Source organism: Pelodiscus sinensis, chromosome 9, assembly GCF_052426305.1.
Source record: "Pelodiscus sinensis isolate ZL-2025 chromosome 9, ASM5242630v1, whole genome shotgun sequence".
NCBI lineage: Eukaryota > Metazoa > Chordata > Testudines > Trionychidae > Pelodiscus > Pelodiscus sinensis.
This window is the reverse complement of record NC_143060.1, coordinates 66229092-66247990: the sequence shown is the minus strand read 5'-3', so window position 1 is coordinate 66247990 and position 18899 is coordinate 66229092. Positions and strand designations below refer to the sequence as shown.

Below are 18899 nucleotides of genomic sequence, written 5' to 3'. Positions count from 1 at the left end.
GTCCTCCAGTGCCCCCTAGTTATGAACCGTATGGATCATAAAGGGCTATTTAAGCTACAACAGGGAATTAGCGAGTGCTAGAGCCTTCTGTATTTGTATCATGTCCATATAGCATGGGAGTTACTGGAAAAAGATATACCTACCCTCTTTTTCCACTTCTTAATGGAGGACCACTTCGCCTTTCACCTCTAGGCCCCGAGAAATTCCTTCCAGCCTTGGGTGGCCCATTGTTGCAACGGCGATTCTGGCGATCTACTCCAGGCCGCTGACTGGAGAAACTTCGCTTAGATATTTCTCTTTTTGGGGCTAACACATTTTCTCCTGCTTTGGCCACTACTTGCGTGGTCAGATCTGCCATTTTTTTCTCATCCCTCTCTCGCCTCTCATTGAAGTCACTACTTTCTGAGGCAGTTTCCCATTCCTCATTGGCCTGGTCTGAAGAATTTTGATTGGACAAGTCTGGTGTCTTACTCCCTGAAATTTCCAAAGCAGCGCTGGACGCTTCATTAGCTGCATTAACAACTGTAGCGTTTGCCGGTAAGCTAGTTGCTGCTTCGTTGATTTTTGATGCAGCCTCCCTTTCTTTTAGGCGTCTAAAGCGTGGTGGCTTGTCTTGCCTCGGTGGACGCGCAGGCCTTTGCCGTCGAGGCCTCTCTCTAGTAGGGTCAAACTTCCTCTCAAACTTTGGGGGTCTCTTATCCATGGGCACAGGACCATAGTGTTCATGCCTTCTTGGTGGCTCCTCCTCTTCTGGTTTAATGGTCTCCATCTGCCTTGGATTCCACTGGTTCTCTCTATAGCCTGGCCTCCTTAGCGTCGATGGTCGTGGTGGGCGCCCGCCTGGATCCCTACCACCACGTCTGTACATTCCTCCTCTGCCGCGTCTTGAAGGCTCTCCTTTAGGAAGGAACCCTGGTTTTGGTTTATTCTCCTCGTCCCCCCGGAGGTACGTTTTCTCTAGGGATCTGTTGTCTACTCGGACGTTGTTTTCAGGTTTGAAGGACAGCAGAGGCTTTGGCGGTTTCTTGCTATCAGCTCTCTCTTCTCTCTTGGGGTGTTTACCTTTGCTCAAACTGTCTTTGTCGGAAAGAAGAGTATCACTAGCGCTTTCGTGAACTTCGGAGTCAGAATCCGTTTCTGAACCTCGCTGTCTTCGCCGTTTAGGGACTATTTCAAAATCGGAACTCTCACTGCGAGTTTCACTTTCTTCTCTCTGCCTAAGAGGTCCTGAAGGCACGTGGTCTGCCCTAGGCTTAGTCTCTCTATAATGTGGATAGTCTCTATTATGGCCTCTACCACCTCGTCCTCGTCCTCCGTAAGAACCTCTGTAGCTGCGACCCCTAGAATAATACTCTCCGCGGCCTCTACCCCTATATCCCTGATCTGGGAACCAGTCTCTATCCCGAGCCTCTTTCCAATATGTTCTGGGTGGCAAACCAGCCTCTCGCCTCACTGGCCTGGTCTCTAGGCGAGGCTTCTCTACAACGTGCTCTTTGCCAGCAACTTTCTCGGGTTGTTTTTCTTCCTTAACGGAGTTCACAGGTTGCTGCACAGGTGGAGGCTGGACGGCAGGTGATGGCTGCTGAACAGCAGGCGGCTGACCTGGTGCAGGCTGCTGGGGCACAGGTTTAAGTGTCGACTCAGCTTGGTTGCTATCTGTACTTTCAGAAATTAGAGCCGTCTCTTGAACAATCTTTTTAGGTGGAGCAACACTGTCCGCAGGGGGCTTTTCTGGCTCTGACTGGGGAGGAGACGGTTGTACCTGCTCCTTCTTTTCTGTCTTTTCAGACTTCCCAGCTTTTTCATTAGGCGTTTTTTCTCCTTCCTTGTCCTTCCTCTGCTCACGTTCTTCCCTCTGCTCACGCTCTTCTTTCATATCTCGAAGAACAGGTTTTTTAATAGGGCCAGATCTTCTTATCGGTCTATCGCTACCTTCTTCTCTTCTACCATAGCCTGGCCTGGGACCCCACCTGGTTTCAGATTTAGGCTTGAAAGGCTTTTCAGATTTTGGTCCTTCTGATATTCTATTACTCATGAAACCTTCTTTTTTTGGTTTAATCTCTGACCTTTCTACTGGCTCCTTTGTCTCGGCATATCTACTACTTATTTTAGGGACATTTGGTATTGTCTCATTCTTCTGCTCTTCTGATTTTAGAGAATGACTTGAACCATGGGAAACGCTTCTCTTCAAAGCAGAATGACTCTCTCCTACAGGTACCAGCTCTTCCTGAGCGCTATGTATAATGTTCTCATCAGCCACTTCAAAGCTAACTGCTGGGGTAGGTGTGTCAGTTTGGAGGGGTTGCACCTCTTCCAAAGACCTGATTGGGAATTTTTGTACATCCACATCATCTGGTTCTCTAAAAAAGTCTGTCTTTTGATGAGAATCCAACTGGCTGTGTTCCACAGGGTAAGCAGCAGTAACAGCAATTGGTTCTTCTTCCAAATGTGCTTCAGGCCTAAGTGAAGAAGCAATTAAATGTGTGTTTAATGGAACAAAGTTTAATTTAAACATATTTACAACTGAATTCTCTAGCATCCCCATAACATGTTAAAGGACTTTTGACTCATGCAAGGTCCCCACTAATAACTAAACCCATCTCCATCTATGAAGGTTTAGCACAAGACCTTCACAGGGCCAGATAATTTCACTTCTGCCTACTATGGGGTTCTTAGGATACCATCAGACATAGGACATTAGATTAGAAGGCTCACGTGGTCCAACGTAGCAGCTCCTATGCAGCACCCCTGTAGTTCTATCACAGAACATTTGAGTTCAGTATGAACTTTTCCTTGTATGCATATCTGCCAGCCACGGGCCACAAAGCACAGCTGGTTAAGTTCAGTAACTCGTGTCCTGAATTCATCCATACCTACCCCTTAGGTAGCAACAACTGAGCATGAACAGTTGCAAATATGGACTGCAGGTCTAAACAAATACAAGTCTGGTTGACATGAGTGGCACATGGAAATACACAAATCAGGCAGGGCTCACCTCAAATCCTCAGGCTCTTCTAGCACTTTAGGAGGAGTACTAGCCTGTTGAGGTTCTGCATGGGGATATGGATCTGAACCCCACCTCATGCGGGGCTCGGACAGTGGTACAGTATGTTCTCTTGCTGATCGAGCAATATGTTCAAATGAATCTGACCCAGTTGCTGACCCTTCCAGCTGGTCCCTTCTCATTAATGGTTTGGGAGGCATAATTCCTGTGATTAAGAGAGTCGCATTAAATCGTTGACCTTAATGGCTCAAAATACATTGATTGAGTTAGAAAAGATTACACAACTAGCAAGCTAATTGAACCAGATTCAAGCCTACATAAAGTTTATATTTCACATGTTTACATAGATAGTTAGAGACTGACAATGTGACCAAACTGCTCCTGTCTATCCCTGTATTCTGTTAAAGATCAAAAGGTGATATTAACATTTAAATCAACTGTGAATGTAGTGTCTTAATTTCCCTTTGAAGAATATAGCAAACTACCTGTAAATGGCAGGACACAGGCAATTGCCTTATATTAATCTATGTAGCTAACTAACCATGATGTTTAGGAAACAGGAGATTACTTCAAAGAGACACTATTATTCAACCACGAAACACCTGCCTTCAAGAGGCTGATAGTAGCCTGCCAGGGGCCTAGAAAAATTCTTGGGCTCTAATCCTTTTCATCTCAGATCTCCCTCAGCATCATCAGGGGAAGTTTGAGTCACAAGACTGATTTCGACGAGGAGTCCTGTGGCACCTTATAGACTAACTGAAGTGTAGGAGCATAAGCTTTCGTGGGCAAAGACCCACTTCGTCACATGCATCTGACGAAGTGGGTCTTTGCCAACGAAAGCTTATGCTCCTACACTTCAGTTAGTCTATAAGACTGATTTCCAGTCCCATCTGGACCATCCTGATACTGGATATTTGGAAAGTGGTCTATAACTTGTTGAACTGACTCTGGCAAGAACTCTTTGCAACTTGAAAACGCATCATCTCTACTGGGACCCAAGACCTCTTGTTCATGTGTATCTGTATACTGATCTGTTAGCTCTTTTCTTTTTAAATAAATCTCAGTTATAATAAGAACTGGCTTTAAGCATGCATTTGGGCAAGAGCTAAAGAATAATACATTCACCTGATGGATAAAGTGTGCAATCCTTTGCGTTTGGTAGAACTTTTATATGAAGAAGATTTTCAGTAATCATCATCATCATCATATGAGACCTGGCTGGGTGGGAGCCAAGGTTGGATTGCTTTAAGGGAATTGTATTTTGGCTTCGGGGTAACAAGGTATTGCAGAAGCTATTCTGTTTCTGGCTTGGTGACTAAGCATTAGAACCACCACCAGTTCTAGAGATTGTTCAGTTAGGGCCAACTGCAAGGAATGGAGACCACAATCTCAGCACGTCCCCCCAACCCCTTCTCTAAGGACCTTGATCACAATTATATAGAAGACAAGTTTTGAAGAACTGAAACTCTGGCTCGGAGGAAATAAACCAGCGGCATGACGAGCAAAGAGCTCGTACACAGAGATCCCCTTCTGACACTTCCTTATCAAGTACAGGGCCTGCAGGGATTGCTCCCAACACAGAGCTGCTCTTGCGGCCATGACTGGCTCTCCCGCCCTACGCATCCTCCACAGCAGCATCGGCCAGACTTCCCACTTGAGCAAGCTGGGATTTAGTTTGGGTTACATTCGGTTTAGGTTTGGAAAGTGAGAGCGCTTGAATTTCAATTCAAGCTTTGGTTCTACAGTTGCCCAGGCGAGACTCCTAATGCCCTTGGGCAAAAGGATTTTTTAAACCCTGAATATTAAGGAAGAGGGAAAGAATATTCTTGTTACAGGACTACTCAGAAGACACAAGTCTACTTTTATGTTGCTTCCCCAAAGTCTCAGCCACCCTGTGGATGTCACCCCACCTCCCCCCTCAGACATTTGTTAGCTTTCAACGATGACATCAACAGGGATGTAAATGGTAATGCTGAAGATTAAAAGTGTGATCGGTGCACAGAGGACAGGCCGAAAACTATTGCTACACTGTTTCCTGAGGGCTAATATTTGATTATCAGCATGAGAGCCAGCACTGTATGCTACTCTGAAAAGTCTTAACCTGCATTGCTCATCATTCCACAAACTTGGGTCAAACACAAGAGGGGTGGCCCAATGGTGTGAAGCTGTTAACACAAACCTAGCTAGAGTCACCACATCCTGGTGATGCAGCACCAAAATGAGGTTTCATTTGATAAGCACGTACGGGAATGCAGTAAGACACAAGCAGAGTGCACCATTTTTCTACTGAGATTGCCTGATCTGATATTTACACAAAAAGATAGCACTTATGTGCTATTTGATCCTTCCAGTCAGCGGACAAACAGTGGGTTAGGGAATGCATCGTCTACTGTTTGAAAATGCTGTGAGGATGTTCACTGAGAATGCATGCTGGCTTTTACCTGGATGTATAGGAGGCATATCCATAGCAGGCCTTCCTGACATCATTCGTGGGTCCATGTAAGGCTGCATCATAAGCCAGCGTGGATCAAAGCCCATAGAAGCTAAATGCTGAGGATGCGGTTGCATTGGCTGGTAAAGGGGTCTATGCTGGGGAGGAGGGACAGGGCCACTGGAAGGTTGCGATGGGGCAGACGGTGGCAGTACCCCCTGCTGCTGCTGCCACTGCTGCTGTTTCATCTGCTCCTACAAAGTTAGACACACAACATTAAAAGAAGGCTTTTTCATAAGCTTAGGTGACTTGCATGCTACTCAAATAACCAGGGCTCGACAAATCCGCATATCGACTCGCCCATGGCGAGTAGATTTCAGCCGGTCACCCCGGTTACCAGTGGTGCACGCATGCGCGGCTGGTGAGTGGGTTTTCGCCGCGGTCGTCGAGCCCTGCAAATAACCCTTGACAACTAGGAGTAGAGCCACTTCTCTCCAGAAAAGCATCTATCAGACTGCAGAATTACTTACCTTATGGATCAGGCACAAGGATTCAGAAAATGCATGAGGATAAACTGGGAGTAAAAAGATTAAGGGGAAAAATAGGAAATAAATGGTCTACACACAGCAGACACAATTGTGTAAAGACACAATCTGCTAATTTTAAACAATGCTTTTATTTTTGGCTCAATTGGACACCCTGCCTTCATAGAAAAAGGCGGATAAACGGCCCCATCTAAGAGTTGTCTGCAATAAAGTCAGGGACACAAGACTGGAAGCATTTTAGTATCTTTATGAAACATCAGCCAGTAATGAGTTTCATCTCCAATGCGAGGATTAGGAATCCCAAGATCAGTCTCTGTTGCACAGCAATAAATAAGCTCTTCAGTTTCTGATGCTAATGAATTGGTTGCTTACTTGTTGCCTCTGGAATCTTGGTGGCAGCGACTTCTGAAACTGCTTAGAGTAGCCCGAGGAAACAGCAGGTCGAGGCTGAGAGCCTGAATCCAGTTCGCTTTCATGATCCACCTGCGATCTCTCTTTTTCATTCCGAACACTGTCTTGTTGGGTAAAAATTGGCTGACCTTCTGCTATAAAAATAATGCCCGTTAGTTTGCACCTACTACATTTAGTATAAGTCACAAGCTAATCTTCACTTTCACATTAATCTGCCTATCAGACCGAAAATGAAATGAAACCACACTGGACAGTATCAATTCATTCTTATAATGGCCTGCTAGGCTAACTGCATACATGGTAAGCTGAAAAAAGTTACAGGAGTGGAATAAAAATGAGTCGCTGGAGAGCAGTGTCAAGAGCCACTAGTACATCTCACATATGGAGTATATCCTACTGTTTACCAAAGTAAATTGTAAGGATATTAAATTGCGGTTATCTGGCTAATTGTGTAGTCAATACAATTTGCATTGACTACATGATTAGTGATAAAGGCCACTCTGCAGAGCTACAATGGGGTAGATCCAGTAGTCGACTCCAGCTCTTCATTTTAAAATGTAGAGGCAGCGGGGAGAGGGCACCAAGGAGATCATGCAGTACTGGGTCTTATAGAGGCAACAAGAGCCGGGGGGGAGGAAGGGGAAGAAAAGCAAGTAGTCGATTAGTTGCTAACATCCCTAGTAAATTGTGTAGCTAACTGCATTGCTGTTTATGTTGTAAAATGAACATATATAGAGCATGCAATGCAGCCAAATTTATGCTGATGAATGGTTCAAATTTTGAATTGCCTGACTTATTTTGATTGTGAAACAAGTATGCCGATTTACAATAATTTACCCTTAAAAAAGAAGAAATTGGTCCGTGCTTAGTGAGAGCCAGTATATGTAAATAGTCTCAATGACGTGTTGAAGACAGAAATAAATGGCAGAAACCAGTGGATACCCTCAGCACTTGAGGGTGTGGGAGGATCAAGACAGAGAGGAGAAATAAGTGCTTCAGCTCATGATTTTAACTAATGGATGAAGTTTAAATGTTTGCTTACAGTAGCACGTGCGGGGGGAGGGGAGAAGAGCGGCGGCTTTATGGCTCTGCAAGACTGCATTAACAGAAGAGCATCGTCACCAAAACACCTGTTCACTCACCCTAAGGTGGCTGTATCTCGGTGAGATCGAGGACTTGCACCTCATTAGAAAGAAAGCTTCGATTTTGCAGAATGCAGCAAAAATTGCAACATATGTAGGATTTGCAATTTTTATGACTCTTTCCTAATGAAGCAGAGTATTCTCACAGGCCTGGGGCCTGAATCAAACAGTGAACTGGGAGTAGCAATGTGTCCATGGCAACGTGTGCTGCACATGAGCTACAGTGGCTGTACAAATTAAAAACCCTACAGTGTATTAATCCCAGAGGCTCCCTGTGTTTAAAAAGGACAGCATGCAAATCCATACAAACCTTTCTCTTCCTTAGTACTGCTGCTTTCACTTTCTTGTTTTTCTATTACCGGTGCTAGCACTGGTTCTTGAGGCTCCGGAGGTACAGGATCTGGTTTCTCTTCTGTTTCCTCTTTCTCCTCCTTTTCCGCCTCTCTTTGAATCTCCTGTTCCTGTGCTTTCTCCTCCTTTTCTATTTCCTTCTCCTGCTCCTTCTCCTTTTCTTTTTCCCTTTCCTGCTCCTTCTCTCTTTCCTGCTCCCTTTCCCTCTCTTCCCTTTCTCTTTCGCGCTCCTTCTCCTTTTCTCTCTCTCTCTCTCGCTCCTTCTCTTTTTCCCTTTCCCTCTCCTTTTCTCTCTCTCTTTCCCTCTCCTTCTCTCTCTCCCTCTCCCTGTCTCTCTCCTTCAGCGGGTCTTCCCGGGACGGTTTGGTCACGCAGCCAAATTTCTCATTTAACCGTTTTAGCTTCTCAGCACAAGCTGCTTTTCTTTGTTCTTCCATTCTGCGCTCCTCCTCCTCTCGCCGCTTACGGGCTCGCTCCACGGCTGCTGAAACTTCTGCTTGTTGTCTTCGCCTCTGCTTCCAAATTTCATCTTCATCTGGGACCAGTTTAGGGGGTAAGGGGCCTTGTCTTCCAGGTCCTGCCTGGCGATCTGGAGGCGGGTGCTGTAACATTAAGATAAATCATGTAGCAAAGTACATATCAAGCTAATCTTTAGTATTCAAATTACCTGGCTATATACAAAGATGTGCGGCAATCTGTATTTGGCTGGCACCTTCAGAACAGTAGAACCCAACCTGTGAGTTGCTAGCAGGATTGTGGGGCATTAAGCAGGTCCTAGTTTCCTGCTGAAATTCAGGACCACTAATTGGTGATCTCGTTTTTTCTGCTTTTTGGGCATTTTGAATGGGGCACTGATCACATGACAGATGTGACTCCTATTTGTGAAATTAAAATGACTGGGAAGTCATGTTTGAGAATCCCTGAATTCCCACTTCTGTAGCAAGAACGAGAGAGGGGGAGCTATTCTACCAGCTACCTTAGCAGCTGGCCATAGAGGGTACACAGATGCAAAACAGGAAAAATTTCTACCAGTCAGAAATTCTCTCCAGAACCTCAGAAGTTATTAGATTCTGGGATCCACAACTGAAGAAACGTTAATTGCCTTAAATGTTTATTTATGCTGGCCCAGTTCATTTATTCTGATCCCCACTCTTGAAGTCTGACTCGTGTCTTTATTTCAAACAAGAAATGTAAGTTTGGATGCCAAGATTGGGGGCAAGGGAACTGCATTTCAGGTCACCTAACAAGCACTGCACCGCAACTTGCTGTCTATCTCCAGTGAAAAATGTATTTCAGAATAAATGAAGGTGTACACATATGAATGGCAAGAAGGGGAGATAAAAATGGGGGATGGTCTTGGACACCCCTTCTCTCCCAGCGAAAGCCAGATGCAAAACCTCTGCTCCCCTTTGGGATTCACACAGCACCACTGGGGAAAAAATTCTAGGCAGAAGCCAGAGAAACTCAAGCCAAGAGGAAGAGACACTGAAGCAACCCCAGCAGACATTTTTAGACATGGAGGCTGCCAGACTGCATTCTACAGTTTACACTCTGGACAGTCTCCTCCCCATGCTGATGGTTTGCTCCACTCCCCTAGTGCTTTCTCTCTTAGTATCTTCACCTCAGCGGTGCTCCACTCCCATATTTAATCTCTTCTCCTTTCCCTTCTTACTCCATTGAGATGTCTCCACATCAAGCTTTCCCCACTGAATTAATCCCTCGTCACCCATCTTTAAAATGAAACATACCATATTTGCAAGCCACCACTCTGTTCTCTCTACTTTTATGTTATCTTCCTTTCCTTGAGCTTTTCTCTTGTCTATTTCAAGTATGATCTTTGGGGGGCAGGGACAGTCTACTACTACTTTACTTCAGACTGTCTAGCAACAAATTTTAATTGCAGATAACTATGTTAATTTCCCCCCTCACGTTCTCTGACAGTGAAGCACTTGACTCTGGGAATCAAGATTCTGTAACTCAGAACTTCTATCTTCTCATACCTGTTGAACAGATTTTGGATGAAGTGCAGAGCCGCCCCTCTCATGTACAGAAGACTGTGTGGACGGCAGTCCCCGCTCCTATTAGACATAGAAAAGAGCGTTGGAATGTATGGTCAGTATTGCAGAGCCTCTAAATTGAAAATGGTTTCCTGCTACATTTAACCTCATCAAAGTGGACCCACTTACATTCTATGAAGAAGTTTAGATAAAAAGATAATAGGGCAAAAACGTCCATTTATCTTTTATAGTCAAGAGCTAAGCAACAGTCATATATCCAAGAAGAAAAACGTGGATTTATCGGTGACAAAATCCCAAATGCTTTCTGTAATACAGGTAAGTGACAATCCCTGAAAAATGTTAGGGATTTTTAAATTAAATATATTAAATAAAACTTGGATTATGTCAGGTTAATTTAATGCACATTTCAGGCTGCCCTGTCTTCACTGTAACTTGTGAAAGGAGAAGGGGTGAAATATTACTTTTTCAGGGATATTTTGAGCCAGAACTTACTTCCCTGGAAAACAAGACCAAAGAGTACCTCTCCACTTGGCACCTGAGCAAAATTTACATTATGCACCTGTGGATCTCTGTGCCATGGAGTCACTAAAAACAACCCAGAAGCCCTGAAGTGTTCAATTTCTACAGCAAGCTTGTGGCCCCAAAGCAGGCTGCTTGCAAGGGCTCTATTTAGAAGCAAGCTCAGCAAAAATTTCTTTTCTCCCACTGGCTCAATTTACCAGCAAGCTGTAAGAGGCTCAAGGATAGTTAAAGTCTTGGTAAATAAGAGTGTAGTAAGAAGAACTAAAATAAAGTTTTTAAGATCCCTTAAAGAAGCTTGATTTGGATATTCAGGGAAAAACAAAATTTGCTCCTGAAGTACTGGAAAAAGAAAGTATGTGATAGACTGTTGTTGCTGTTTTAGTTGAGTTGACAATTTTTAGAGGACTCTTAAAGCGGACCTACTCAGGTGGAAAGACGTTCTATCACATCACAGTGGCTGCTATTGAACAGCTATAATAAAAATAAGCATAGGAAATAAAAGTGACTTCATAGCATGCCCTAGTAACTTTGGTAAAGTCATGTTTTAATGGCAATCACTTGAGACTTTCTAAGTGTCTAAGAAGGACAACTTGGGACGAATCTTTAGAAGGATTCTCAAAGCTCAGAAGACACCTTTGGAGTTAAGGGAAGAGAAAATAAAAAGAAACCTGGTCAAATGGTGTGCTTTTGCCATAGGGACCTCTGGCTCCTGGCGACTGTGGAGCGGCCTGGGTAGAGGGTTTATTGCTAGATCGTTCTTCTGCTTCTTTCTGTCCGTCAGCACACTCAGAGTCCTTGGAAGGCATTTGCTCGCCACTGCACATAAAGGAAGAAATGAAACTGAGGGTCTGTTTTTGAAAACACATCCAGTGACAGAAATAATTCCCTCTCTCCTAGCTCCCACCATGGCATTTTAGACTGCAAGCTCTCCAGGGCCAGGAGTATACTTTTACTGTATGTGCACACAGCACCTTGCACAACGGGGCCTCGATACTGACCGAGGTCTCTTGGCATCATTTCAGAAGCCAAGCTGTCAGCACTGAGGGTCTTCAAAACTTTACCAACTAAAGTTGTGCTGCAGTTCACAGGACTTGCAACATCAAATTACCTGCTTTCCCTTTTCTCTTTCTGAATACCTCCTTGCTCATCATCATCGCTGAAGTTCAACTGCTCAGTGTAATCGACCTCACTCTGAGCACCTATCATATGAGCAAAAATATCGATTAATATATTACAAGTATTCAGTGTGCAAAAAGCAAGAGTCTTTGTTGGTTCACTATTCTCACCAGCCCAGCCTTCATCAGCCTCGGCATCCAGATTATCAAATTTGTCAAGTTCCTTGAGTTCACTAGCACTAAGGATGGACGGACGCTCAACTGGTTCTGAGCACCAAGAGGGCCCTCTTCCCCGTGGGCCTCTGAAACAAAGGAAGAATGCAAACAGAAAATCAGCTTATCCCGCAATATCTGCTGCCCCAAGATAGTAGTGAAGATTTTTAGAGTCGCTACATAGAAGGTTACTTTGTAGTTGAAATAGACTATTTCAAGCATACTGGTTACTGATTAGAAGAACACAGTTTATAGTACTAAACCATGTTTAGCACATTCAATACTATTTTATGTACAATTACTGATTATTCACTCAGTGTTATTATTTGTGAATGTCTAAAGAAAAGGGAAAGAGGAATACTTCTGAATCAACTAGTTTTATAATGGGGAAAATGGAGTGAAAGGGTCGTAGTCTGCCTTCTTGTGTGTGCATCTCACTCAAAGCACCATTACACCAGCCAGACACACTGTTTTGGTGTCTTACCTCTCACGCTTTAAAAATATTTTTACTGTGGGACGACAGTGATATCAGCACGTCACTCATGTTGCTCTGCCCCCAGTTCCAGGCCATGATCCCAGCCCCCTCCTGGGGCTCAGATGCTCTGGGCCCCACTCTGGAAGCAGCATTAGTTGTGGCTGGGATCCCTGCCCCGGCAACAGGCCAGGGGCTGTCCATGGGCCAACAAAGCAGGCCTGGGCTGGGGGTTGGGAAAAAACCGGGGCTGGCGCGGCCTCGGCCTGGCCCACCCCAATGGCTGGGGAGAGACCTAGAGTTGCCTACCCCCAGAGAGAAGGGGGTTGCTGAGTGTAGCAGCAGGGGGCATAACCCCCTACTGAAAAAATTTCTAAATTGTAATGGTCATTCAGTGACTTTATAATCTCTTGGAAAGGGAGAATGGAGGTTGCATGGAGAGTTTTTATAGGTTACAAATTACATATATAGTCCTAGTTTTATCTCACAAAACGAAGGCCTGCCCTACTGGGTCAGATCAATGGTCCCTCTTGCCCCGTATAAGGTGTCCAGAAGTGGCCAGTATCCGAGATTCAGGGGGTTATACACTTTTGGCAATCAGAGGTTTAGGGCTTCATCCCTGGCCATCTTGGTTAATAGATGTATTATGGAAAAGGGTAAATTATACTTCTCTATTCCCTATTCCGACACCATTGATGATTTCACAGACCTCTGCCCCCAATTGTCTCTTTTCTAACCTGAACAACCCTGATCTACAACGCTCTTCTCTGAACCTCTCTCAGCTCCACTCTCTCCTTTCTGCGACAGGATGACCAGGAGTGGACACAGTATTCAAATGTGTGGCATACAACGGTTTTACGTGTGCAGTTCTAGTATTTATAAAAATTACCTGCCGGACTCCGATGAACCAGGGAACCTGCTGGGACCCTGCATTGCAGGATATGCCATTCTAGGATACTGATTACACAGCTAGAAAAGGAAGCCAAAAATTATCAAACTGACTTTTAGATACAGGAAGAATCAATTTAAAATATAGTTTCATTAGAGCTGCCAATGTCACTACTATAGAAGTCATTATGAAATGAAAAGAAAGATTCTGTTTTATAACTGGACTGTTCTTAAATAGCGGGTTGAGCTCACAAATTGCAAGCCCTCATGTATAAGTGGGTACTTGTCCTGCATGACAAGTTGAAACTGAAGATAGATGAAGTTGTGACAGGGCTCCCTACCATGCATTAAAGTACACCAGCCGAGGCTGCACACCAGATTCTCTTTCCACCAGCAAGATGGACTCAGAGAGGAAGATCAGGCTGTAAGGACTAAATTACAAGCCAAGTACAATCCTGCCAGAAGGCTGGGGCTGGCTTAAATATGGCAATAGAACTTGCACTTGGAAAAGGCAGACTACAACCTTTCCCTTAGGAATAACACCTATAAAATACCTCACAGTTCCCAACTCCTCGGTACAAAGAAGAACTGAAACCAAGCTGTGTGCTCCGGAGGATTAAGATGTTTCAAGTTAACTCTCTAATGCTGCTATCCTACCGATTCAGCCATTCACACTGATAATTATATAAGATACACTATTTACTTACATAGGGTGGCATCATTGCTTTGTACTGGGAGGAGACAGCAGGTTGTTGCTGACCATTCAGCTTGGGCTGAGGTGGCTGTGGTACCCGTATTTCCTTCTTCTCTGCTGCCTTGGGGACATCATTTTGTTCTACTGGTCCCGCTGTATTACCATCTTCCTGGGCAACAGGCTTAACTTCTTGATCAGTTGGAGAATTTGGGGTGTTCAGATTCTTACCTCCACCTTCTCGCCAACTAGCAACATCTGCTTGGAAGGAACCAGTAGGCGAGAAAGACAAGCAAAACTTCAAATAAGCCTCTGATTTGTAATAAAGTATGAACAGGGCTTCTTATCCAATTGCTCTCTGTGATGTAGCAACACCAGTGCACATGAACCTGTCTTGTAGACTGTCATTCAAGTAGGTGGTAGCCACGGAAGATAAAGAGTTTGTTGGTTCCCATTCCTCCTCAGCCCATCTCTAGGTTGCTCTCCTCTGAGAATTTCCAAAAATGAAATTTCAACTGGTTAGCCTGCTCTATGCTCCACAGCTTATGGGATGACTTAGGAGAGGCGTCTGTGCTGGTACAGATATCAAATAATTTTTCCCAAGATCTCAGTATATTGGTTAAGTGCACTTGAGGTCTAAGAGGTCCCTGAAGACAGAACACCCAGACAGATGCCACTATCTGTGAAAAATGAGTGGACAAGAAGCTCTAGCTATGAGGGCTGTCCTCAAAGAAACATGAAGATCTAATAAAAAAATCCATGACGATCATGCAGAACTAATTGAGACTGGAACTTTACACATAGGTAGGACAAATTCTCCTATTTTCTCCCATTCCTTGCTGTTCTATTCTTCACCAACAAACCAGATTAGATGGACCAAATATATTGCTTTGGCCAGAGGTACCAGTGACTGGTGTATAGAAGAAAGGCGGGAGGGAGGGGGAAGGGAAGTGAATGCTAAGGGAAGCTGGAGAATCTTTGGAAGCCAAAATACCTTTTTCTGGAATGACTATCATCTTGAGCTTCCTTATGTAGACCTAATTATGTCAGTGTAAAACAAGGCGTGACCAACCCGCGGCTTGCAAGTCACATGCAGCTCTTCCCCTCTCCGTCAGTGCAGCTCACGAAGCTGCCCCTGCACCTCCTGAACACAGCCCGCACCTCCTGGCTCCCCTGTGCTCACCGGGGCCTGGGAGCCATCCAGATCAAAATGGTGGATGTAATATGATGGCTGCTGATGGGAGCCTGCTGAGGCCAAAAAGGCTTCTTAAAGGGCCGGTCCCCCCCAACTTTTTGCCCTAGCTCTTCGCACTGGATCTTGGCTCTTCGTCCAGAATGGGTTGGCCACCCCTGGTGTAAACACTACAGCCTCATCCCACTACATACGGCCTTGACCCCATGGGGGTCAATTTAGCCGGTCTATTAAAGACCCGCTAAATCAATGGCTGATCGCACTCTGGTTGACGCCAGTACTCTTCCGATCAAGAAGGGTAAGGAGAGTTGACAGAGTTTCCCCCATAGACCCTCCGCAGTGTAGACCTGGCCTAAGTGTGCTACTACATCGACAAAACTCCACTTCCATGAAAGGTGCTGGGCGTACGTTGGTGTAGTTAAGACCCTGTGTTCCTTACACTAGCTGCTGGCTGTCCTGTATATTCCATGACTAAGATGAAGCTATGAAATGGACAAAGCGTGGCTCCTAGCTCTCTAGCCAGACTGCTGCTGGGTCTTTGCTCCTAATTGGCCTGCCGCCACTCCAGCTCCTGGTTTGGACTGTGAACTTGCACCTCCCACTAGGAGCCTTACTGCTCCTGGGGTTCCTGACTCCCCACTAGGGAGTCCAGCTGCATCAAGGCTTCCTGCTTCCCATGGCAATCCAGCTGCACTGAGGCTCTCGGCTAAGATACAGACTCCAAATATGCAGGGCTCAACAAATCAGTGAATCTACTTGCCCATGGCGAGTCACTCCGTTCACCAGCGGCGCGCACATGCGCAATGCGGATCTGGCGCATGCGCAGTGCAAGTGAGTAGATTTCGCTGCTATTTGTCAAGCCTTGCAAATATGGATCTCCGTGCTGGGGGAAAGACTTTGTGAAACTGCTGGCCCTGGCTCTCAGCTCCTCATGCTGCCATACTAGTGAGGATGCGCACCACTGACAGGAGGACATACCCTTAGCGACAGAAAAGGCGGCACTGTCATCATCTGCACAAACAGCAGCTACATGCAGAAAGTGCTTCCCACATTTGATTGGGAAAAGGATGATGAATTTTAGGTGAAGAAAAAAAAGTAACTGTTTTTCTGTAAGGAACAATATTGCTACAATCAAAAGCGTGGGTCCTGTTTACTTGCAGACACCAGAGGCAACAAGGAGCTAGAAGCACAAGGGAAGCAGCTCACTCATCTCAGAAGTAACGCGTGGAAGCAAACCTCTTGTAGGTGCAGTATGACCCTGATTTGTTCTAGCCACATCTAGCTCTCTGCAGCTAAGAAAGATCCAGCCTGTTAAAGTTTTAGACAGACTCAAAATTTGAAAGCAAGGATCACATCTTAACAGAGACTCTCTTACAGATGAATGCTTCTCCCATTCACATTTCTGAAGACTATTCTTCCACACATTTGTGATTATGTAACCAGCCATCCTTTGGCCAACTCCATGAACAGCTCACATGGGGAATAATATTAGTGAAGTATTTTTATTTGTCATGACATTTAGCAATTAGAAACAAGGCGGTGCCAGCATCATTTGAACATGACTAGCAAATACTCTTTGGACCGTAAGTGCATAACTGACTACAGTTTGGGAACCTGTGAAGTGAATCATAGCCTAGGAAGAAGGAAAATATTGATGTTTTTTTTGTATATGTAGACATTGTGCTGGAACAGACAAGGAAGTATGAAAAATTCTCCAGAGAAACCTTAGTAAAAGGTAAACACTGACATGGAAATATAATTACCACAAGGCTATAGATCAAAGAAAAGTAAAAGGAATAAGTAAAAAAGATGACTATATACACAGAGGCAGACATGAAAAGGAGATTTGTAAGAAAATGTTTTAACAAATGTATATAATGCAAAATTCTGCAAGTGTATATGGCAAAATTCAGGCCAATTCACTTTTATTGTGTCAAGTATCAGAGGGGTAGCCATGTTAGTCTGAATATGCAAACGCAGCGAGGAGTCCTGTGGCACCTTATAGACTAACACTTCGGTTAATCTATAAGGTGACACAGGACTCCTCGTCACTTTTATTAATTTTCTGTTGAGTGAACTCCTAAATGACAATATTCCATCTACTTCATAGTGCACATCAGAAATCCCTAGTAAAACTCTATATTATAAATGACAATTTGGCATCCATCTTCACAAGGCTTTTAAGATATACCTACTTTGTGGCCGTAAACTGGGTCCAGGTCCATACGGCTCTTCAGGTGTGTCTTTATCTTTGCCTGACTTTTCCTGATCCCCGGCTGCCTGCAGACTGGGAAACTCTTGCTGGAAATAACTATTTACGGGGACACTTGGACCTAGACAATTAGAACAAAACAGTGCTACACATTTCAATAATTATTACATTTTGGAAAACAGGACCCTTTACCTTGGCCAAACCATAACATTTTACTTTAAAAAGCTATACTATTTTTCAAATAAAAGAGCTGGGTATTTAATCCAAGTTTAAAATAATCCTTTGTGAAATTCCATATTCATTAAATTCATTGAGCTAATTTACTTTTTTGCTGCACGTGTTAGAAGGATCAAGATAAGAGGACACAATATTACCAGAAAAGCAATCATGGATAGCTAGAGCTACCTAAAATGTTAACTGATGTGATGTCACACAAGGACAACTCGGAAAAGCAATGTCTCAACGCCATGAATGCCAGCTTCTTGAAATAGCTATTTCTGGAGTATACAAACACTACTCTTGGCTTAGTTTCAAGTAACAGAGTAGCACGTGCAAGAAACAACCCATGATAGAGTTAACAACAAAAGTGGTCAGAATAACATTTAAGCTTCAGATTGGATGAACTGTACCAAAAAATTAGGATATGTAAAGAAGCCATAGATAATTTTAGGTAAAAACTAATTTAAAATAGGAAATTAAGGTAATCTTTGTTATTTGTAAGATTCTATGGAAAACTACAGCTGTAGCAGACTAATAGTCCAAATGCCAAGAAAGTGAAGGCTGACTGAGAAAGTGACTTAGTCAAACTACATAAACTTTTTCTTTTTGTTGAAGCTGCCAACTCAGACTATTCTACAACTGCTTAAAAGGATAGATCTTTGAATGGTTCCAAAGCCCCCACCCTTCAGCTTGCAATCATTATCTGGTCCTGATGTTGAAAGAATCAAGCACGAACCAAAGTTCTGAAAAGAACCTTTCATACCTACTTTATGCAAAGAAGGCAAGAGGGCAAATACCAAACATTTTCCCCATGACGAACCATCTGGGGGTTCTGGAAAGCCCTGGTATAACTAATCCTCACTTTACCAATTTTTTTAAGCTTTATTAGGAAGTGGGGGAAAGCAGACTGGGATCTCTGGAAGCCTTGCTATGACTGAGATGACGTGTCCTACTGTCAACAGAAAGTGGCAGGCAGAAATCACTTCATACAGCTCAAAAGCATCCTTTTCCAGGATGTCCTACATTAAAGCAGGATTGTGGGGGGGATGTTCAAGCATCTGCAAAATTCTGCCTGACACGTGACCATAAAGCTTGGATCAAATGATTGTTTGAAAAGTAAGAGTTGCCTTAGTGATAAACTTGACAATCTAACACAAGCACTCAACCTGAAATAACCAGTCAGCTAGCGAACAGTTCAGCTGTTAGAGACTTTAAAGATGGCGTTGAGACAACTACCTATTTCTTTATCCCTTACACAAGATGTAAAGCTTCAGGGGGTAGTCGAGTTAGTCTGTAACAAGATCTAAACATATGCTGCAACTGGTCAGGCACTGCACAAAGCTTCTGAGCATTAAGAATCTTTCCTTCTTAATTAGTCACATTACATGCAAGCCATAGCATGAGAGAAGAATGAAGCGGCGGCGAAGGAATTTAAGGAACACTATCAACAGACAAAAAAATGTTTCTCTTCAA

General features: G+C 44.0%; 1 protein-coding gene across 19 annotated transcripts in view; it reads right to left on the bottom strand.

The window, feature by feature from the left end:
• PRRC2C (proline rich coiled-coil 2C) overlaps window positions 1–18899 on the bottom strand; it is an 85420-nt gene that overhangs the window by 42086 nt on the left and 24435 nt on the right. For 10 of the 19 annotated variants that reach the window (XM_075937009.2, XM_075937012.2, XM_089780626.1 and 7 more), the window contains exons 5-16: window positions 17191–17328; window positions 13820–14076; window positions 13114–13193; window positions 11711–11841; window positions 11533–11623; window positions 11093–11240; window positions 9885–9962; window positions 7844–8486; window positions 6353–6525; window positions 5446–5689; window positions 2996–3209; window positions 144–2459 (exon numbers count right to left, since the gene is read on the bottom strand). In XM_075937009.2, the coding sequence (XP_075793124.2) occupies window positions 144–2459; window positions 2996–3209; window positions 5446–5689; window positions 6353–6525; window positions 7844–8486; window positions 9885–9962; window positions 11093–11240; window positions 11533–11623; window positions 11711–11841; window positions 13114–13193; window positions 13820–14076; window positions 17191–17328 (4513 nt within the window). The remainder of the gene's footprint in view (window positions 1–143; window positions 2460–2995; window positions 3210–5445; window positions 5690–6352; window positions 6526–7843; window positions 8487–9884; window positions 9963–11092; window positions 11241–11532; window positions 11624–11710; window positions 11842–13113; window positions 13194–13819; window positions 14077–17190; window positions 17329–18899) is intronic. The other 9 variants (XM_089780629.1, XM_075937013.2, XM_089780628.1 and 6 more) reach the window with 3 other exon arrangements.